Source organism: Diadema antillarum, unplaced genomic scaffold (assembly GCF_040938485.1).
Source record: "Diadema antillarum isolate AM-2024a unplaced genomic scaffold, OU_Dant_1.0 scf00000030, whole genome shotgun sequence".
NCBI classification, from domain to species: Eukaryota; Metazoa; Echinodermata; class Echinoidea; order Diadematoida; family Diadematidae; genus Diadema; species Diadema antillarum.
This window is the reverse complement of record NW_027270919.1, coordinates 2,259,932-2,282,585: the sequence shown is the minus strand read 5'-3', so window position 1 is coordinate 2,282,585 and position 22,654 is coordinate 2,259,932. Positions and strand designations below refer to the sequence as shown.

The 22,654-nt window shown below is 40.4% G+C and overlaps 2 protein-coding genes across 2 annotated transcripts; both read left to right on the top strand.

Moving 5' to 3' along the window:
• Positions 1-7,147: 7,147 nt before the first annotated feature.
• LOC139740810 (uncharacterized) lies at positions 7,148-9,736 on the top strand. Its single transcript, XM_071651385.1, has 3 exons — positions 7,148-7,338; positions 8,116-8,713; positions 9,404-9,736. The coding sequence occupies exons 1-3, from the start codon at positions 7,218-7,220 to the stop codon at positions 9,699-9,701; spliced, it is 1,017 nt and encodes a 338-aa protein (XP_071507486.1). The 5' UTR covers positions 7,148-7,217; the 3' UTR covers positions 9,702-9,736.
• Positions 9,737-12,656: 2,920 nt separating this feature from the next.
• Positions 12,657-16,220, top strand: LOC139740360 (uncharacterized). The gene is made up of 3 exons (XM_071650957.1): positions 12,657-13,082; positions 14,996-15,465; positions 15,908-16,220. Exons 1-3 carry the CDS (start codon positions 12,657-12,659, stop codon positions 16,161-16,163), a joined length of 1,152 nt encoding a protein of 383 aa, XP_071507058.1. The 3' UTR covers positions 16,164-16,220.
• The last annotated feature ends 6,434 nt before the right edge of the window (positions 16,221-22,654 follow it).

The window sequence follows — 22,654 nt, the reverse complement described above, 5'->3', positions numbered from 1 at the left end:
GGGGGTGTGTGAAAATAACACCACTCTCATGATCGAAGCAGTCAGCGATCTAATAAAGAAGAGGGAGAAGGAGCAGCCAGCGCCAGTGCCGAGATTCGACTTGGCATTAAACACTGAGACACTCCCTACAAGCGAACAGAAGGAGGATAGTCAGCCTTCTGATAAGAAGGAGGACACATCCAAGGAGGGTACGAATCCTCCAGACGACGGGTGCACACCAGCCAGAAAGGCATCCGAACCAGAGACATCTCAACCACCACTACCTAGTTCCCCAGCTTCACTTCTGTCATCCACGTTCCAGAAAGGACTGTACGTGAATTTGAACGTGAATGGGCAGGAGGTGATGTTTCTGATAGACAGTGGTGCATCGCAGTCATATGTCTCAGAAGAAATGTACCTGCGAATGAGACCTGAGCGAAAGCCACCGCTTGAACCAGTGACAAGCATCGTTCGTCAAGCAGATGGATCTCGGTTGAAAACAAAGGGACATGCAACCATGGAACTTCAGCTTGGCTCCTGCTTGTGCCATGCTGACTTGGTAGTAGCTGACATAAGAGCTGAGGGCATCCTTGGTCTGGATCTCCTGATTGGTCTGCAAACCGCGCTAGATTTCGAGAACATGCAGCTGCATACTCCATGGGTATCTCTCCCATGTATAAACAATGAGAAACAGAAATGTGCAGCAACGACAGCACCGATGTTGGTAAAAAGGACTGCGCCAGCCAACCTTACCAGCCTTGCTGAGAACGACACGGAGACCACGCCTCTCGACGAAGGCATACCCCAGAATCGTGTGCCGCCACATCTGGTGGACTTCTGGCAATGCAGTTTGACAGAAACTCCCCCAGAAAGCAATTCATCGGCATACCAGCTTCTGAGAGACGACTCAGAGGTGTTCTCTACAGGCCGAGCAGGGACACGTGTCAGCGTCAGCGCGACAGCACCAGTGGTTGCGGGAAAGCTACCTAGTGGACATCGCCGGTGTGACGACTCTTCCTCACCTGCACGCTATTCTCGGTCACCGGGAAGGCCACCTGATTATCTACCCCGATCGAGGAGCCGCTCACCTTCGAGGCACGCCCGTTCCTCTCGTCATACATCGGATTCATTCTGGCACACCATGCCAGGGTGAAATGTGACATCCCTCGTGTCGACCTGTCTGCTGCAAGGGAGCAGCCAGGACAGGAAATCAAATGAAGAGACTGTTAAACTCTTAATAAGATGAGTTAGCAACGAACAATAGTCTATGAAAGTTAGACAGATGTGATGAGCTAAAGACTGTAGTTGTCTCATAACGTCGCTATGGACTGTACGTAGAGTTTTGTAAAGGAACAAAACGTTCAATAATGTTTCTAGTAGTACATTTTTGTTGTCACTTTTTGCTCTCTATGTGTTCGGCTCCAGGGACGAAGCCTGCATGGGGAGGGAAGCCATGTAACGAAATTCGGTGGAACCGATTCGATTTAACCGTTTCGATTATAATTTGGTATGATCGATTGTGCCTATAGCATAGAAAGGGGGCACTATGGGAACGTTGGGCAAATGCTGTAATGTGGTAGTGCATTATTATGAGCTTTAACATTTATTATTAAATTTGTGGTTACTTGTTTGTCATGGGCAAGTTTGGATGATTTCAATACCAACTCCGGTTTAGACCGATGATACATGCCGAATTATAGTAACCATGTACAAGAGATACTGTTAAAACGTATAATCATTGTACGAATTTTGTAACCACACCAACATTGTAAATAATTTAAATGACTACTATGGGTATTCCTCGCGTCGCTTACGGCCGTGCGGGATTGCCTCCTCATTCCGCGGTAGGAGGAGAGGCATATAAAGTGGCCGTTGTGTGACATAGTCCGCAACAAGTAGCCCGTGTATGATACATTTCCAATGTGTTGATATTGTTTGCTTCTATAAGTAATAAACGGTTCATGTGTTCCTGTAATGCTGACTTCATTGTGTCTTCTTGAGTGTTCTACCACGATACAACAGCTTGGAGAGTGGTGGTACATGTTCCTGAGAAGACCAACTAGCAAGTCATTGGATTTCGGGTATAATGGTAATGTGACTTGTCGCATAGTCCGTGCCCAATCCAAGTTCCAGCCGTCGCCATTGGATTCCGGGTATATTGGTAATGTGACTTGTCGCATAGTCCGTGCCCAATCCAAGTTCCAACAGTCGCCGATGGATTTCGGGAATAGTGGTAATGTGACTTGTCGCATATGCCCTGTGCCCAATCCAAGTTCCAGTCGTCGCCTGAGGAAGTTGGTAACGGTGCGATATAGCACTTTACCCCGTGCCATCAACGATGCCTGTGCCACCATATGGTTGTGAAAGGTGTTCCACGTTAGCGTGACTGAGTTGGTAGCAAAAGTTGGTAGCAGAACTTGGTAGCAAGAATTGGTAGTAACAGTTGGTAACAAAATAAGTGTACCAATTTAACATCCTCTACAAGTGACGCTTGGGAGTGACATACTTTAAGTGATGCTGAACTTGGTATGTGTGCCGCTTGTGTTGGTGAGCTGCTTCTGACACAACATAATACACGGTAGCATACAGACTACTGTAGTAGTTTTAATAATTTAAAGGGATCGTTGTAAACTGCAACAAAACGAACCCCGCCTACTCGGCCATCCTGACACGGCTCGCGGAGGCATTTGTACAGACAGTCAAATACACTCTTACTTCACGACGAGAAGGCGAGTTCGTCACAATATATATATATTCTCTCTCAAATTATATACATATATAAAACATAACTTTGTATCCGTCTTGCCCTTGCATGAAAGAAAATGAATAGCTGTTATGATTTACTGCTTAATTGTGTCTTATAGTATGTAAACTGTGTGTGAATCACTGTAAGATTATTATTTTTTTTTATTAGTAGTGGTGTCAGTAGTGTGATAGTAGTACATGTACCAGAGTACACTTGTGGTAGTAGCAGTAGGCTAGTTATCATTACTACATTATTATTATCATTATTAGTACTACTACTACTACTACTACTACTACTACAGTACTACTGTTATTATCACCATCATCATTTTTACATTTAATATAGTTATTAGGATCTTTGGTGGTACATGTAGTATGATTAAAGATGTACAGGTTTTACCTGATAACTTCACCCATATCTTCCATTATAAGTACATGTAATATTATATTAACGAACTGGAGGGCCGTAGGGATGAAACACATTTATGTCCCTGAATTAAAAATGTATGAAAATTTTTATTTTTCATCGAAAAAGCTCGTGTTCAAATACATGAAATTCTCTTTTCGGCTCTTCGCATCACACAGCATCTATAAGGCGCATGCGCGAAATATTAAGCGGTGTGTTCAAATTCCGTGTTCAGTCGATCGACTCTCTGCGGGCGCCTCTCGGAGCCCCGCCGCCGCCAGAGAGCTAACTCGTACCCACACACGTGGCACACGGTGGCACATGTGGGTGCAGCTAGCCAGCGATAGCGCCGTGCAATGCCCATACTGTCAACACGTACGATCGTGTACGTGATCTGCTTTTTCTGCAGAGTCAGCTGTTGAGTGAGGGAGTCGACCGAGTTTGGAGACGGATCATCCGGCCGAGAAGCAAGACAAGCGGCAGGCAAGCAACTGAGCTTGCTCGAAATCAGAGTTTCTCGTCCCAGTGCGAGCTCAAACACCAGAAATCCCACACAGTCACACCTTGCATAGGAGGTAGGCCTACAGCAGCCATTTGATTTACTGAGTACGGTGCCACTCTACCACGCCATCGCCACTCTTTGACTCGCCATCATCAGGCAGTTGTTACCGCAGTGAGGCCTGCTGAGGTGTCATGCAATAGGCCTGCTACACTGTGTTGTGACTGTTGTGACACCAGACAGAGCGCTGCAAACATGCCAAAGGCAAAGGCAAAGGCGGCAAAGGCAAAGGCAAAGGCAAAGGCAAGGGCAAAGGCAAAGTTCCAGAAACACTCTGGCAATAAAGCTAAAGGTAAATATAGACAAACGGAGTAAGATTTGACTCATAACATGACAGTCAATGGATATCAAGTCCTTATGCAAAGGCAAAGGGAGTAAATTTACTGTTGACCTTTGTTAAATCAATTGTGTATAAATGACTTGGTGCCAACGCAATGGCAATTGTCAATGAATTGTTGAACTTTATCCCTGTTACTGCATGTCTTAAACGTTCGATCTATAGACTAGAGTCAAGATATTTCAATTTCACCTGAACCGTAGTGGCTAGTGCACCAACGGCAAAAAGGCAAAACCACAGGTGACAGGGCATGCAACTTACTTACAAATTATTAGTTTTATAGGTCTAGAGTTTTATCCTATAACGTGTTAGTAGTATGGTAGGTGTTCAACCCACCGACCGGGTCCATAACGACCGACCGCGCATTATAATGGCATTGCGCGTACAGAAAGAAAATGTGCGCATGGGACTACGCGCAACGGTGTTCGATTCTTCACTGGGCTACGCTACCGAGTAAAATGTGGTGAAAACAACTAAGTATTCCCTCTAAATTATCGAAATTTAGCAAAATCGAATAAGGTTTATCGTGTAACTACATATAACTAGGCCTACCTTTGCTGACTCGTTAGATGTAGAGTACCGGTATCCTTCCGTAATAAATTTGACGATTTTGACCGCAAAATTGTCACCGCCGCTTGTACGATCGTGCACACACGTTACACATACACATGACATGACATAAACATTTTGTCGCCCGCTACGACCGTACGAGTTGATGCAGAAACGAGAAATGAATGTGAAAAAACAAACCGACTCATCTAATTTATTTCAATTACGATGAAAAGTTTCCTAATGAAAATCAAGTCAAATTCATCAAACAGTCCTTCAAAAGTAATATCGAAGGATTCAAAATATATTCAAATATTATTGGGGAAAAAATGACGGCTAGAAAAAACCAACGGCCTGTCGAAAAAACGCATTTAAGTGCTCTTTATACGTATTGTCAGGGTGGTCGCTTGAAATGAGCAGGGCAACTGAGTGCAGAAAAAATGACACCCCACGCGTTCGAAGCCGCCATCTAAGAGCGCGTACCTCAGATCGCATTTTCAGTGCACGCTTGTGAATCCGGAGTATTTTCTCCACACGTGAGTAAAATTTCAGGCAAATTGTGAGATTTTTCACGTTTCTATTGATAGAAAAACGTTAGGTGTCCGGTATTATGAACACCCAACCATACTACTAGTAGTAGTAAAATACATGTAACGTTAGAATTTAATGCAAAGGTAAAAGGTAAGGCTGCCTCATGCATATAAATTTAGCTGTTTATTTTTCCCAGTATAAGATAGGCTCTATAGTTTCTAATTCTAACTAAACATGCCAAGTTCCTCGACCAGCTGGTATTGACTATGGAATTGGTATGGCTGGGACTCGAGGAGTAAGAAACTGCAGTAATTTGTACAATAGTGAAGCAACCGAAGGTGGGGGTGGAGCAAATGTCCCTCTCCCGTTTATTTCATTTTACGATTAAAGGGGATGGCGAGTAACGGATCAGTGGGAATGTTGGGGGATGATTGTTCCAATCCTTGTGGGATTCATTCAAGAGTACATTATATCTCTATTGTTGTGTGAAAATTGTTTGCTTCAGAATGGTCTTAGGTTAGCATGCCTGTACAGTGACGGGGTGATCGTTATTAAACGATCGCCCCGTCACTGTACAGGCATGCTAACCTGGAAACATTGAACTGCACATTACTTGAATATGAGACCATTCTGAAGTAAATAATTTTCACACAACAATATGTAATTTTAAATGAATCCCACAAGGATCGGAACAATCATCTTCCAGCATTCCCACTGATTCCCACTGATCAGTTACTAGCCATCCCCTTTAAAATTAAGAAATAGTGTGCAATTTGCCGCACACTTGAAATACAGCTGTACATCTAATGTACAGTACTTGCATACCTCATCTGGATGGAAAATAATCCTGCAACTGCAAGACATTTTTAAATATAGACCCTAGTCGGCCTATGATATGACTGACACAATTTTCTTAACATTCTCTTTAGAGGTCTGGTCCTGTCATGTTGGTGTACATTTGTAAGTCAATTTGCTATTGAAGTTGTATTAAATGCAGATTGTATGTATCATTTATGATGAAGACAGAGTATTATGTGCTTCCTAAGGCCTTAACTGCCTTGATACAGTTTGTACAATGAGCTGTCAGAAATGTTAGCACAATTGTTGTGACTGCCTGTGAAATTAAAGAACATAGGCAATAGCTCAACCTGAGTGTAAGAATATTAAAATCATTGATGTGATTCCTTGCCTTTACAGTACTGTAATTGTACGTAATCTAGTGACACATATTAAAGGGACTGTACAGTACTGGTTGAGGTGGGGATTCATGTTTTGAACATTCCTAAGTGAGATAATGAAAAACCTCTTATGAAAAATGAAAGAGCATGTAATTTTAAGAAGTCCCAATGATTTAACACTTATTTGATGAAAATTGGTTTTCAAATGGCTGAGATATCCAAAAAAGTGATAATAATAAAAGGTGACAGGCCACGCCTTTTATTAGGATCTCTTTGTTTCACCTTGTTTTTGGATATCTTAGCCATTTCAAAACTGATTTTCATCAAATAAACTTTTGATACCGGTACCCCTTAGAATTGCATGCTCTTTGACATCTCATAGAGTGGTTACTGAATATCTCGCAAAACGTTAAAGGGGAAGGCTAGTAACTGATCAGTGGGAATCAGTGGAAATGCTGGGAGATGATTGTTCCAATCCTTATGGGATTCATTCAAGAGTTCATTGTATACTATTGTTGTGTGAAAATGATTTGCTTCAGAACGGTCTCAACAAGTAATGTGCAGATTAATGCTCCGTCACTGACCAGGGACGCTAACCTGGAAGCATTAAACTGCACATTACTTGATTATGAGACCATTCTGAAGCAAATCATTTTCACACAAATGAACTCTTGAATGAATCCCATAAGGATTGGAACAATCATCTCCCAGCATTTCCACTGATTCCCACTGATCAGTTACTAGCCTTCCCCTTTAAAAGCTACATGTAAATCCTCACCCGGACCAGAACTGTACTCACCCTTTAACTAGAAACTATTGACAGATATCTTCAAGATGGCAAATTCACTGTAAAAAGAATTCACACAACAAGCAAAACAAAACAACAAAAATTTGAGGCGCAGTTTGTACTTTGCACATTTTTTTTTTCTTCACATGATGATTTTTGAAGGCACCAATCCGACTTCAGAAACGAGTGCTGTCACCAACACATCACAAAATGACCCACAGAAATCACTCTCTGGAGCAGCTGCTCAAGATGGAAGTAATGTTTCAGGTATGCTTTCCCATTTGAACAGAAAGGAAAATAATTATTCCCTTGCGTCTTTAGCAACTTAGGAAAATAACAAAACAAGGCAGCATTCAGATTTGCGGTGATATTTATTGATGCATTGTTTTGTAAAGTCTGCCAGCAACTGCATATTCAATTCCATGATGTACTGGTAGGCCTACCTGTACTTGTTTGTTTTTTTTTTAATGTTCTCTTAATGAAAGGCAACTTTAATGTTTAAATCCATTGTTTGTTTTTCAGCCCTAGAAAAATACCTCATTAGGGTCATATGCTCTCTAATTTGGATATTTTGTGATGAGACAATGAGGAAGTTACGAGTGTCAAAATTGCAATTTTTGTTTTCGATCATCTATTTTTTTCTAACTGAAATTTGACTTTACATAGTGATGAAATTCTGTCATCAAGTTGTTTTTATTGCAACTGATTGACAAATTGCCCAACATTGAGGTAGTAGCCATAGTGTGAAAAACAAAAATTGGCTGCTTCTTGCAAAATGGTCCTGTGTATTGCATTTGAATGTACAAAATGTAACTTGTTGTTAGCAGTGTAGTGTGATGTCAGTACTTGACTTCAATTATTATCTTAGTGTGTTCTGTGAACAACTATTAGGGCTTTTTGTAACTTCCGTTGATGAAGTTGTAAATTCATCATTCCTGCCTTGTTTTCCTAGTTTTCAAGAATTACAGTATATATAGCATCTCAAACTTTTTTTGGTGCAATTTTGCAGTTTAAATATATTTTTTCTTACCATGTCTTTGAAAGGATCATGTGAACGTCATTCGGATTGGCTACATGAAAGACAAATGGCTGCTGCTGTGGAAGGACTTGCTGCTGCAAATCTGCATGAGGCAGGCAAAGAGCTTGAAGCAGAATGGAAAGACGTCCTCTTGGACTACTTCTGTAGACCAGGAACTTCCACCCGTGAGGTCGTAGAGAGCGACAGCGAGGATGAAGATTCCGACGACAGTCAGGGCTGTGAAGGAGAGTCTGGCGACCAGGACAGCGATGATGATGATGATGATGATGAGGAGGAGGAGGAGCTTGGGGCGTTTGGGAGTGATCAAAGTGATAACATCATGGAGCGCGCATTGAATGCATGGGACAAATGCAAGTGTGCGAGGAAATGCAAGAGGCAGCTTGCGGCCCACGAAATCATCAATCACCAACTTCAGATGCTGTCACTCACCAGGGAGCAAAGAGACATTGTTCTCATGGGCCAGCTGAGTGTTAGCCGGCCCTGCACTGCATCTTCAGGCTGTGCCAAGCCAGCCAGGAAGGACGAGAAGAAGAAGCATGTCTGTACCAGATATTTCTTCCGTGGAAAAGACGTATGTGGGGACATGTTTGTCTTCATGAACTGGTATGATTTATGTAAACTTTCAAAAGGAAACTCCGCTTCATACACAAATTCAATAAAAGAGGACATCCAATAAAAGAGGAAAATGCTTAAAATATTTTCCTTGCGTCTCTGCAATGCATTATGAAGTTATTTCCATGAAATTCGGATGTTTCCCGTTCTTACCAGATATGATAATGTGGAAGAAAGTTGTTGACCATGGGGTCAAAGGGTAATGAAAATGCTAAAATTCCCAAACACTTGCTGTCTGAATCAATACAAAAAGATAGCAATCTGCATTTGACCTGGGGCCCGTTGCATAAAAGTTACAATTGTGGTAACTTTGCCATCCAATGGTAACTTCCATGGAATTCTTGATTTTGATTGGCGGTTGAGTATTGTTACCATGGTAGTTACCATTGGATGGCAAAGTTACCATAATTGTATACTTTTATGCAACGGGCCCCTGGTCCAAACCATGCATGTGAATACAAATACCCAATACACTTGGGATTGTGCAGTCAAACTTTGAAACATGTCATTTCAATAATTTTTAAATCATATGTGAATTTGCATGTCGTCTCACATTGTCAAGATGTGTACTTCAGACTTATTGAAAGCATATTATCCAAGATGGTGGAGCCATACCACTCACCACAGCGATACTGCTAATTAAATGTTCTTTTTTTTTTCTCTCTCTTTCTCTCTGAATAGGATCTCCTATAGAAAGCTGGATAGATTGGAGAAGTTGATAAAGGAGCATGGCCTTGCAAGAGGGGTGATCATGATGAGGAAGCCTGCAGCAGCTAGGTCCGAGATCTTCAGCCCAGATGACAGGAGAAATGCTGTGTGTTTTATCACAAACTACGCTGAGGAGTCGGCTGTTCTCCTGCCAGGTCATATGCCACGATGCAAGACGTCTGGTATCCATCTCCTACCAAGCTCGGTTTCTGAGATTTCTTTGTACAAGCTGTATCAAGCTGCAAGTATACAAAATGGTAGGCATCTCTGAAGTTCCATACTTTTGTAGTAATACTGTATTACCTTCAATTTTGTTCTAGCATGAAATTTAGCACAGGCACGTTGAAATCTAAATCAAAGGGCATATCTATTTTTGGTACTCCAGCTGTAGGCCTATTCTTACTTTTTGAGTTTAAAAAAAAAACTACCAAAAAAAAAAAACCTGTCGCAACAATATGTTGATCAGAATTTGCACTGGTACTAGTAGGCATTAGTGAAAATGCAAAAATTTTCCTGGTAAATTAATTTTTGCGTATTTCGCGCTACATCTGGCTATAGCGTGAATTCTAAAACCCGCAAAAATATCTTCACAATTTTCTCTATACGCTTTGAACGAGTTAATAATGGTGCAACATGAATTCAAGAACCCACAAATATATATGTGACCCTGCATCACAAAACCAACACAAAGTGGCCAGACATGGATTTTTAGTGACGAGCAGACTCTAAGCTTTTAAATGATGTATAACTCAATTCAAATGGACTCTAACTTATCTAAATATTGAAACAAGGAAAAGTAGAAATTACGCGGTGCGTAATATATGTCCCCGCCGGAAGTAGCATTTTGTAGCAAAATGTACAATATATAGGTAAAAATCAAGGTCAAAGGTCAAAGAAGTCAAAGGTCAAAATTCTGTGTAGAAGTTTTGAAGCCCTCACCTAGTGCCATCACATAAAGCAAACGGAATCATAATCGGTTGAGAAATGGCGAAGGAGTAGCATTTTGTAGCAAAATGTACAATATAGGTAAAAAATCAAGGTCAAAGGTCAAAGAAGTCAAAGGTCAAAATTCTGTGTAGAAGTTTTGAAGCCCTCACCTAACATGCCATCACATAAAGCAAACGGAATCGAAATCGGGTTAGAAATGGCGAAGGAGTAGTATTTTGCAGCAAAATGTACAATATAGGTCAAAAATCAAGGTCAAAGAAGTCAAAGGTCAAAATTCTGTGTAGATGCTTTGAAGCCCTCACCTAGTGCCATCACATAAAGCAAACGGAATCGAAATTGGGTTAGAAATGGCGAAGGAGTAGCATTTTGTAGCAAAATGTACAATATAGGTCAAAAATCAAGGTCAAAGGTCAAAGAAGTCAAAGGTCAAAATTCTGTGTAGAAGTTTTGAAGCCCTCACCTAGTGCCATCACATAAAGCAAACAGAATCGAAATTGGGTTAGAAATGGCAAAGGAGTAGCATTTTGTAGCCAATGTACAATGTAGGTCAAAAATCAAGGTCAAAGGTCAAAGAAGTCAAAGGTCAAAATTCTGTGTAGAAGTTATGAAGCCCTCACCTAGTGCCATCACATAAAGCAAACGGAATCGAAATCGGGTTAGAAATGGCGAAGGAGTAGCATTTTGTAGCAAAATGTACAATATAGGTCAAAGGTCAAGGTCAAAGGTCACAACTGAAATTCTGTGTAGAAGTTTCAAAGCTCCCATGTAGTGCTATCATATAAAGCAAACAGAATCAAAATTGGCTTATAAATGACAGAGAAGTAGCGAATTGAACATTTTGATCACACACGGACGCACACACGGACGGACACACGGACACACACACGTACAGAGCCGGTTTCATAGTCCCCTGCTCGAACTCGTTCGGCGGGGACAAAAAAGGACACTCTGGAAAGAGTGAACTGAGAAGGCAGGTTCCGAAATATAGGGTCTTTTCAAGCACTTAATCTTTACCAAGCCATGCTAGCTGTGCGATGAATGGAACAAAAACAGGATGTTGACCAGCAGAGTAACAGCAATGAAGGGATTATTAGATTGAAGTGAAATTGAGCATGCGTCATTAATGCATTCTGTAGACTAATGCCGACTCTCAATGCAGTAGCATCATTCTTCACAAAGTTATTAGAGTTGACTGTGAAGGGTATGGACAGGGTTTTAATAAGATGAAAAGAGGGCTCTATGAGAAACACCTAATGACACTATTCCACCAAAAAGTATTTGAGAAAAACTGCTGAAAACATAAGTTCCTGTTTGTTTTATGATCCAAAACTCTAACATAGTGTAGAAGACTTGCTCTTTCAGAAAATACCTGTATGAAAAACTCAAGATTGGTTTAATTTGACCCATTTCACCTATTTTCAGTCCTCACACAAAATCACTGCGTGCGACTTTTTGTTCATTTTGTGATGCACTATCACATATGTTTTGATCTTCTCAGCGTGAAAAATTAATGGCATGTAAATACAATATCAGCATTACTGTAGAGGTCATAGAAAGGCATAAAAGTTAGCAACAGATGACTTGAGACCTGTTCTATTTACATGTAATAGCAATTACGCTTTATTTTTTTCTTTTCACATTGATATCCTGTATGATGTGTATGTGACTGAGCATAATATGATAATACTCTCATAATCATAGAGTTAAGAATTACCTGTGGTATTTACATGCAAGAGGAAAATACCTCAATAGTGCAGTAATATGCCCATTCAGTCATAATACAATACATTTGGCTAATTCTCGGTGCAATAGATAATTTGTGATCTTTGTATAAACATCGCATAAAATTTGGAAGCCAGCAGATGTATAACACTTTGAAACAAGCAGGTATTCAAAAGTTCCAATGAAAGGACAAATCTGTGTCAGTCATTTGCAAAATTACATGTAGTTTCTAAAACTGCAGACTTTGCATAAGATAGATCACATAGCAGTATTAAGTTGAGTATCATTTATGTCAAACATCTTTTTCATCCCATTCCCTTAATTCCTCTTGTATAGGCTTCTTATTCAAAGTCACATTTTCTTTATTCCCAAGAGATGTATACATACAGTAAAAAAGAAAAAGAAAAAAAAAAGAGAGACCACACATTCATCATCCATAAAACCAGCAGAATTAAAGTAGATATTTACAATGTACAGTATATTGTTTTAAGCTTCTATTGTTAACCTTAAACTTATCCTTGTTCTACCCAATCTATCTGCTAAAGGATCCCGAGCTATGCCGTACGAAACCTTCTGCCAGGTTTGGCAACACCTAGTTCCCTCTATTGTGACTGCCAAACAAAAAACTAACCTTTGCCAAACATGCCAACGGGACTCGACTGCTCTCCTGCGCACTGCCAACAAGTCAGAGAAGGTGAAGTTGAAGGTATGGAGGCTGTTAAAACGTCACATCGATGATGAAGAGAATGCCATTGAGCATTATAGGGAAGAGACGACAGCAGCACAACAGAGCATCCAGGCAGACCCTGCTGATTTTGGTCATCATTCTCCATGCTCTCGTGTTGGGAAGATGCACTACAGTTTCGGCTTCAGCCAGCAGCTCCACTATCCTGCCGACCCCCAGCGTTCTGGCCCTGCAGGCTTCTTGAGCGCCAGAAAATGCGGTATTTTCGGCATCAACTGTGAAGGCATTCCCAAACAGGTCTGAATTTTATGATACATGTCTTCTTTTCTGTTATCATCATGATGGTATTGAGGCCGTTCACGAGTCAACTGGTGCTCTATATTGTTAAAAAAAACCCAAAAAAACACTGAGTTGTCACAGGGTTTTATAGTCTAATCAATTCTTTGTATCATTTGTTTTGTTATATTGTCAAACATTTCACTAGCTTATCGCCATGATGAATGCCATAAAATGCATATTTTTAGACTGGTTTATGTTGAAGAGTCAAGGCACATGATATTCCTTGACCACATGAAATTTATTTGGTGTCATATGATATTCCTTGTTGGTCTCTTGTAGAAAGGAGCTCTTTTCGCTGTGCTCAACTTCTGCTGTTCAAATAATATTGATGGCACCCTATGAGTTAAAGGGATCGTACAGTTTTGGTTGAGACCTAATTTCAGGTTTCTAACGTTTTTTGGTGAGATAATGAGTAACCTCTTATGAAATATGAAAGAGCATGTGATTCTATGAGGAATTCAACATTTATTTGATGAAAATTGGTTTTGAAATGGCTGAGATATCCAAACTAGATATATCGCTACGGCTACTGATATGCCTCCGCCATAATGCATGGTTCTCCTAATAGGTCTATAGTACACTGTCTTGACAATGTGTGATGACAGTTTCACACAATTGGCAAAATATTAAAATGACAGGTTTGACACAAATGTGCTGAATGTTCACTTTCCTAGAACTAGGTTCACTTGGATGAATGATTAAAATGTCAGAGTGCAGGTATTTGGGGAACTGATGATTTTTACTTGACTTTTGACCCTTTTATAAGTTTATGCATTGAGTAATTTTCAAGGTATTGAGAGAAAGTATAATTTCAGTATCAAATGGGAAAATAGCATTATCTAAACCTGGCCTTTGACCTTTGACCTCACAGTTCCAAAGAGAATCACTGTTAGGTTGAACATGCATAAATATGTAAGTTTCATGATGATACCTTGAGTTACTTTCGAGATATGGAGGAAAAAGTGCAATTTAGCACTTTCACTGACCTTTTACCTTTTGACCTTTGACCTTTTGGCAAGAAACTTCCCAAAAAATATATATTGGGTAATACATGCCATACATCAAGTTTTAAAAAAAAACCTTTAGCCTATTGCATTTTAAGGAAAGTAGTGATATTTTGAGGAGTTGACCTTGACCTTTGACCCCCTGACCTTTGACCCACGACCCCCAACTTCCCTAGATAATCACTGCCCATCGGTACAAGCATATATACTAAGTTCCATGAAGATACCTTGAACCATTTGCGAGATATGGAGAAAAACATGAAATTTCAATTTTTTTTTCACAAAATAAACCTGTGACCTTTGACCTTTGACCCTGTGACCCTAAAATCCACACAAAGTATTATCCCCCAAGGATATACCCTCATACCAAGTTTGATGTAAAACCACCACACGGTTCTTGAGATATCAACAAAAACAAAACGGGACGTACGGACGGACGTACGGACGGACGTACGGACGGACGACCCGAAAACATAATGCCTCCGGCCACTTCGTTGCGGAGGCATAAAAAGAGGGATTCTAATAAAGTGTGGGACCCACACTTTATTACGATCACTATGTTTTACTTTGTTTTTGGATGTTTCAGTCATTCCAAACCCGATTTTCATCAAATAAACTTTGAATTCCTCTTAAATGGTATGCTCTGTACTATATCATAAGTGTTTTCTTGGTATCTCGATAAAAGTTAAAAGCGCAGTTATCATCTCCACCAATACTGTACCATCCCTTTAAGAGACTCCTTAGTCATGGTTACTACACGAGCAAATTGCGCTATATGTATTTTGTTATGCAATTTTTTCCCAACATTCTGTCTTTTAATGCATTTTTTTCTGCATTCTCTATTTTTGTCTTGATCCATTTTATTAGGTGAACTTCCTCATTGATGAAGGTGTCCAACATGCCAAGAACTCTGTTGCTGCTCTTTCCTATCTACACCACTTTTTTCAGCATTTTGGGCTAGGGGAGAAGATGGTGAGTCTCCACTGTGACAGTCCATCAGGGCAGACCCGGAACCAATTTCTCCTGTGGTATCTGGCCTGGCGATGTATCAGTGGGTTACACGAGGACATCACACTGAACTTCATGGTGGGCGGCCATGCAAACTTTGCCCCACAGTACTGCTTCAGCCTGCTCAAAAGGAAGTTTCGCTCGTCAGTCGTGTCCACACTGGCAGACATTGCTGGAGTCGTTGAGGCTTCATCTTCTCGTGGGATCAACATCGCACAATTAGTGGGAGATGAAGGAGGGCAGCAACAAGTACCAAGCTATGCCTGGGATGAGTTCTTCTGTCCTCACTTCCAACCTATCCAAGACATTGAGTCCTTCTACCACTTCAGGTGTGTATTATATGCTTTGCCTACCTCGGATGCACACTCCAGTTTTTAAGGTCCTTAGTTGTTCATTTTGAAGGTGTCTGTGGGTATATCATGTATATAGGATTATGAATGAGTTAGTAATTTTTATGCATGGTGTGTCTCTTTTAACTGGACATATGGGATTATGACAGAATTGCGGAATATTCATACAAGGTGCGCCTCTTTTTACTTTTGTAATATTATTGTCACACAAATGATGGAGTGGCCATTGCTAACCCATGTAAAGTTGTAGTGTTGCTAAAGTTTAACAGTAGTTGAGTAGAGAGCTGATGAACAGTGTTCAGTCATTCATCGATCATACGATATGTCTTGAATTAATTGTTGCTGTCTGATGGACTGTATAGTTAGAGTAGAAAATGAAGCAGATGAAGCCAATTTTTCCACACATCTCTCTCTTCCAAAGGTTTTCCAATTCAGAGCCTGGAGTAGTGTACTGCCGTGAATTTTCCAGCTGTGAAGAAAAGAAATGCTTTCTTCTCAAGCAGGGTGTCAGTCTCCCAAAGACCCTTCCACCGCCTATTCCAGCGCCAGGACTGTCTGTCGACCGGCAGCGCTACCTCGACACAAAGATACGACCATTGTGCAGACCAGAAGCAAGAGATGTGACCAGTCCATCCCCTCAGAGTAAAGAGTCAGACTCTTTTGATCCACAGAAATAATTGAAGCAAGAGATGTGTGACCTGTTAATCCCCAGATAGTAAAGGGTCAAACTCTCTTGATCCACAGAACAAAATTCACTTAATGAGTCAACCTTGGTGCTGTCAATGATGTGAGATTGATGACGATCATCCCCAGGAGAGGAGTCAAACTTCATATAGAATTTGGCCTCCTGTCAAATGTTACATTTCTTGTAGCTTGGTATCTGTTGATAATACACCATGTATGCAATTCAGTGCACTGCGGTTCTAATAAACATGGTTATAACAAAATTCAGGTTAAAACAACATGAACATTCTGGCCACATTATTCACTCTGTGTATCTAAACTCTGTTGACTCGTATCTGAATACATTTATCAGTAATCTATTTCACTCTTGTTACTCATACTTTTGAATTAATACTTAATTTTCGGATTAATGAACCTTCGGAATAGCAAACCCTATTTCATTTTTGGATTAACGAACCTTTGGAATAACGAATCTTCGGAATAACGAATCTTCGGAATAATGAACCTTCGGACTAAAGAACCTTCAGAATAACGAACCTTCGGAATAACGAGCTGTAACCATCCACTCAATGGCTGTTTTGTGTTCAACCGTTCAACTCAAACTTTGCTATCCCCAAGCACAGTTTCTTCTTCTTCTTCTGATTAAGTCTGCCTCCTTCAATAGACTGAAGATTCTTGCAGACTGGTGCTATTTACATTATAATACAATTTATTTACAGATATTTACAAGCACATAGAAAATTTGACGAAAATAACTAGCCACTGTGATCAACCGTTAGACGGTTTCGAAATGATCCCACAGATGGCGCTGAAACAATTTCTGACGACAGGGAATTCCAAGGTAAAATGTACACATATGCCTAAGAAATGTGTGGAGCAGCGCTGTAATGAACAAGGTATTCGTTGGGTAACAATAAAATTGTGAAATATTAACCAAAAAGGTTTGTTGGAGTTGCAATCTCAGAATGGGGTCAGGCTAACTCGGACTCAGTGACAACTTGGCCTTGCTTTGATGGCGGGACCGAGTTGTCCCTCTGGATTATACAGTGTTGTGCTTAGGGAGTGTTATGCATTCTGGCTTGTCAGAGTTCAAGGCCGAGTTGATACAACGTATCAAAGAACCTCTGGCGCTCGTACAAAATAAACATGCGCCTATATATAAAATATGGTGATCACGAACTGCTTGTAAATTGTCTGAAATTGGGTCAAGTTGTGCCTGAGACCAAGTTAGCTTGGATCCTTGTAGAATAAAATACCAATCCGCCCCCCCCTCGACGTTTCGCGCTATAATTCTGTAACGCGAGAAGGCCTCATCGCGAGGCTTCTCGACTTTCTTCATTCAAGTCTCGTGCAACTTTTGAGATCAAATTTGCAACGTCTGCGCATACTTTTGCGAAGCCACACCCATTTTTCTAATGGAATGTCGCCCCAAAAAGGGTATAATTTTATGATTTTGTGTACATTTCCTGTGGAAAACAGTGCTCTGACATGAAAGTCATAAAAACCTAATTATTTTTACAATTAATCACTTTCATTGATTAATTTTGTGCTAATTATGGTAGAAAAGTGGTCAGTGACAATTTCCAATGAAAAAACAAAGAAAAAAAACAAAAGTTGAAAAACAAGAAATACATAATAAATTCTGAAAACAATAAAATACATAAGAATTTAAATGAGTTTTGGAAATTTTTGTGATGTACAATTGTTAAATATGCTAAAACAGATTTGCAGATCAAAAATTAGACTCTCATTGCTTTTAAATAGGCTAAAATATCATCTTGAGCTTAATTTGCATAATTAATTAATTAAAATTAGAAATTGATTGTTTCAAAAAATCTTATGACACAATCTTGTAGATTATGATGCGGGTCTCACGCATGCAAAATTTCATCGCGATCGCACCATCGATGGCTGCTATCTCCGGGGGGCGGAATCCATCACCCCCCGGTCTGAGCATAGCCAAAAAAGCACGGCCCCTTTAGGGTTAAAATGGTATGCTCTGTAATATTTTGTGTGTTCTTGGTACAATGTGTATCTCGTAAAAAAATTAAAGCCCAATTTTCCTCTCCACCAATACTGCACCATCCCTTTAAACAATATGTGTATACTGTTTGTCTGCATGAGGTAGATTTAAGAGATTATTCCCTCCAACAAAGCGTCTCAATGCTTAAAGACACTCGGTCGTGGCGAGTGGTTTGTGCGGCACGGAGACGAACGCAACACGCTGCCTCCCCCATTCTGTATCAAATGTAGTGACCCCCGAATGAGAATAGCGCTGGCTCAATGGGTCAGCGAAAATACGGTAGGCTACAAGAGAGCTCCCTGTGCTTATCTCCTAACCCAAAATGGCTGTCCCGAGAGCTTCCGAATGGACGCACACTCTCAGTGTGCATGCGCATGAAGAGAGGCCAAAAGAGCCACACGTCTTCTGGCCTCTCTCCTCCAATCACCGCAGCTCGCGGTGACAATATTTGTGCATGATGCGTACACACACACGCACACACACACACACACACACACACACACGCCGCAGCGTCTTCTGGCCTCTCTCCTCCAATCACCGCAGCTCGCGGTGACAATGTTTGTGTATGATGCGTACACACACACGCACACACATACACTAAAACTTGTCTCGGTGGTAGCATTACACAAACTTCGGTCGTTCGGAGTTTACGTACCATTAGGGATGGCGATCGGCTGCCTTTAATGTCTCTCTACCACCAACTTCCTTATTGCTTTATGCAAGTGTCAAGCAGGAAACAGACTGCAGTGCACTCCTGTTATAACGAACATAGTTATAACAAAATTTTGGTTACAACGAAGTAAAAATTTAGATTACAACATTATCCACTCTATGTATTTTTATTATTTGTTTGGTTATAACAAAATTTCGATACAGTATAATGAAAGAAAACCGCAAGTCCCGAGGACTTTGTTATAAAAAGAGTCCACTGTAATTACCTTAACAGTATTCCTCTGTGAACATCTTCGCCAGCAAAAATGGTGATCTACGAATAGTACTAAGATCCTATTTTGACGGGAAGGGATATGATTAATGGATTTCAACTTTAGGGGATATAATGCTAAAATCTAGCTTTGTGAGAACTTGGACTTACTGTCTGAATTCTGTACCCCAATATTGTACTTTCAAACACAATCTGCAAAATTCTTTCCCAAATTGTGCTGCTTGTTTTTTTTAGTTTCTCTCAAGGGTCGGAGGTAACGGGTTTCGATATTCAGTGTCAAGTAAGTGATAGGGCAATACAATGTACTGACAATAATATTCTTCCTTATGTATTCATGTATAAATACATGTATAGATGAATAAGAAATCTACAGTGTACCACTTTGTATCTCGGCTTCAGAAAGGTACAATGAATGACAATACAGTCAACCATAACTGGACCTCACATAAGGCAAATAATCAGTTAAAGGGTGTGTATAGTTCTGGTCGAGGTGAGGATTTAGCTTTTTACATTTTGCGAGATATTCAGAAACCACTCTATGAGATGTCGAAAATCATGCAATTCTAAGGGGTATCAAAAGTTTATTTGATGAAAATCGGTTTTGAAGTGGCCGAGATATCCAAAAACAAGGTGAAACAAAGAGATCCTAATAAAGTTGGGGCATGTAGTATTTTATTATTATCACTTTTGTGGATATCTCAGCCATTTGAAAACCAATTTTCATCAAATAAATGTTGAATCATTCTTAAAATTACGTGCTCTTTCATATTTCATAAGAGGTTTCTCATTATCTCACTTAGGAATGAAAAAAAAAAATGGAATCCCAACCTTAACCAGTACTGTACAGTCCCTTTAAAGGCACTCGATCGTGGCGAGTGGTTTGTGCGGCACGGAGACGAACGCAGCACGCTGCCTCCCCCATTCTGTATCAAATGTAGTGACCCCGAATGATAGCACTGGCTCAATGGGTCAGCGAACAACACGCTAGACTACAAGAGCTCTATGCTACAAATCTCCTAACTCAAAATGGCTGTCCGAGGGAGCCACGAGATCTTCCGAATGGACGCACACTCTCAGTGCGCATGCGCATGAAGAGAGGCCAAAGAGCCACGCGTCTTCTGGCCTCTCTCCTCCAATCACCGCAGCTCGCAGTGACAATGTTTGTGTATGATGCGTATACACATACGTGTCTCAGTGGCAGCATTGTCCCGCACGTTTATGGATATAGCACTGAGTCTGGCATTGCGCAATTGCATGCACAAACTTCGGTCGTTCGGAGTTTACGTACCATAAGGGATGACGATCGGCTGCCTTTAACCCTATTCTAACGGGGAGGGGGGTGTCAATTTGACCCCCCCCCCCCGACATTTCGCGCCACGATTCCGCAACGCGCAAAGATTTTGCCGCGTCGTTTCATGACTTTTTTCTTTGAAGTCTCCCGCATATTTTGAGACCAAATTTGCGATGTCCCCCCCCCCCGACATTTCGCGCCGCGATTCCGCAACGCGCAAAGATTTTGCCGCGTCATCTCATGACTTTTTTCTTTGAAGTCTCCCGCATATTTTGAGACCAAATTTGCGATGTCCGGGTACACCGTTCTGAAGTTACGTAATGTTTTGCGTATGCTTGTCAACCCGAAAATGGCTCAAATTCATGATATCGTGTGCAAATCCAATGCAAATTGTGTTTTTGGGTTAAATTGATATAAATTAGATTATTTCAACTTTTAACCATTGAAATTAATCATTTTTTACGTAGATAGGCTTGACAAAGTGCCTGCAACAAATTTTGGCCAAACAACAATAGAAAACAAAAGGTAAAAAAACCAATGAAATACATAAGAAATTAAACAACAACAAAACAAAAACTGATTTTGAGTGTGCTATTTTTTTAAAAGAAAATTGTTATGCCTCCGCCACGAAGTGGTGCCGGAGGCATTATGTTTTCGGGTTGTCCGTCCGTCCGTCCGTCCGTCCGTCCGTCCGTCCGTCCGTCCGTCCTTAAGTCCGTCCGTCCGTCTGTCCGTCCTTCCGTCTGTCCGTCCGTCCTTCCGTCCGTCCGTAATAAATTTTGTGGACAGGGTAACTATCAAAACCTTTTAAGGTATCCTAATGAAACTTGGCATGTATGTGTATTAGGGGGTGAAGTTGTGCCTATCAACTTTTGGGTGCACATGGTCAAGGTCAAAGGTCAAAAGGTCAAGGTCAAATACGTAAAATTTCACTATTTCCTCCATATCTATGCAATGCCTGAAGATATTTTCTTGAAACTTAGTGTATACATGTATTACCCAATTAAGATTCTCTGGTGAAAGTTTTGGGTCATGAGGTCAAAGGTCAAAGGTCAAAAGGTCAAGTTAAAATATTAAAACTTCGCTTTTTTCTCTGTACCTTGGAAATTGTTCAAGGTATCTTCATGGAACATAGTATATATACATGTACTGACTGGCAGTTATTATCTAGAGAATCTAGGGTTCATAGGGTCAAAGGTCAGGGGTCAAAGGTCAAGTGCAACACAAATTTTTAATATTTCCCTCATACATGTATTTATGTAATGCCAGCAATTTTTTTATTTTTTTTGCACTTGGGTGTATGCATGTATAACCTAGATTATGTAGAAATTTTCTTTTTCTCTTTTTTTTTTTTTGGGGGGGGGGGGGATTTGCCTCAAAGGTCAAAAGGTCAAAGATCAAGGGAAAGTGCTGAACCAACTTTTTCCTCCATATCTCAGAAGTTGCTCAAGTTATCTTGAAACTTACTACATATTTATGCATGTTCTGCCTGACAGTGATTATCCTATGAATTTTAGGGTCAAAGGCCAAAAGAAAATGGTAACAGTGTACTTTTCAATACAGAAATTACACTTTTTCTCCATACCTTGAAAATTACGGTATTCATACACTTATGAATGGGTCAAAGTCAAGTTAAAGTCCTTGAATCCCCAAATACATGCTCTCCTATTCATCTAATTAAACCTAGGTAAAGGAAGCTGAACATTCAACACATTTGTGACAAACATGTAATTTCAATATTTTGCCAATATTGTGAAAATGCAATTATACATTGTCCACATGTACTATAGACCTATTAGGAGAATCATGCATTATGGCGGAGGCATAGCAGTCGCCTTAGCGACATTTCTAGTTCAATGTGTCTTGAGGAACTCTTACACAAAAATTTAGCAATCATTCAGTCGTTTTAATGGAGTTATAGGTGAAAATATGATTTCATGCATAAATTTGCATAATTAATTTCCTAAAAATAGAAAATCTAAATTTTTCCTTTGTATGACCATGTAATCTTGTACAAATGTGTAGTTGACATCCGGCTCTATGTTAAGGCAAAATTTTGCGGCAATCGCGCGATCGGCGGCCGAGATCTGAAGGGGGGGGGGGGGGGGGGTCAAATTGACCCCCCCAGTAAAAACTTGGTCTCAAATAGCCCAGTTAGAATAGGGTTAAGTTGAAGGCCTTTCCAAGTCTTCTTGCTATATTCTATCAATTTTAATTCCTCATAAGC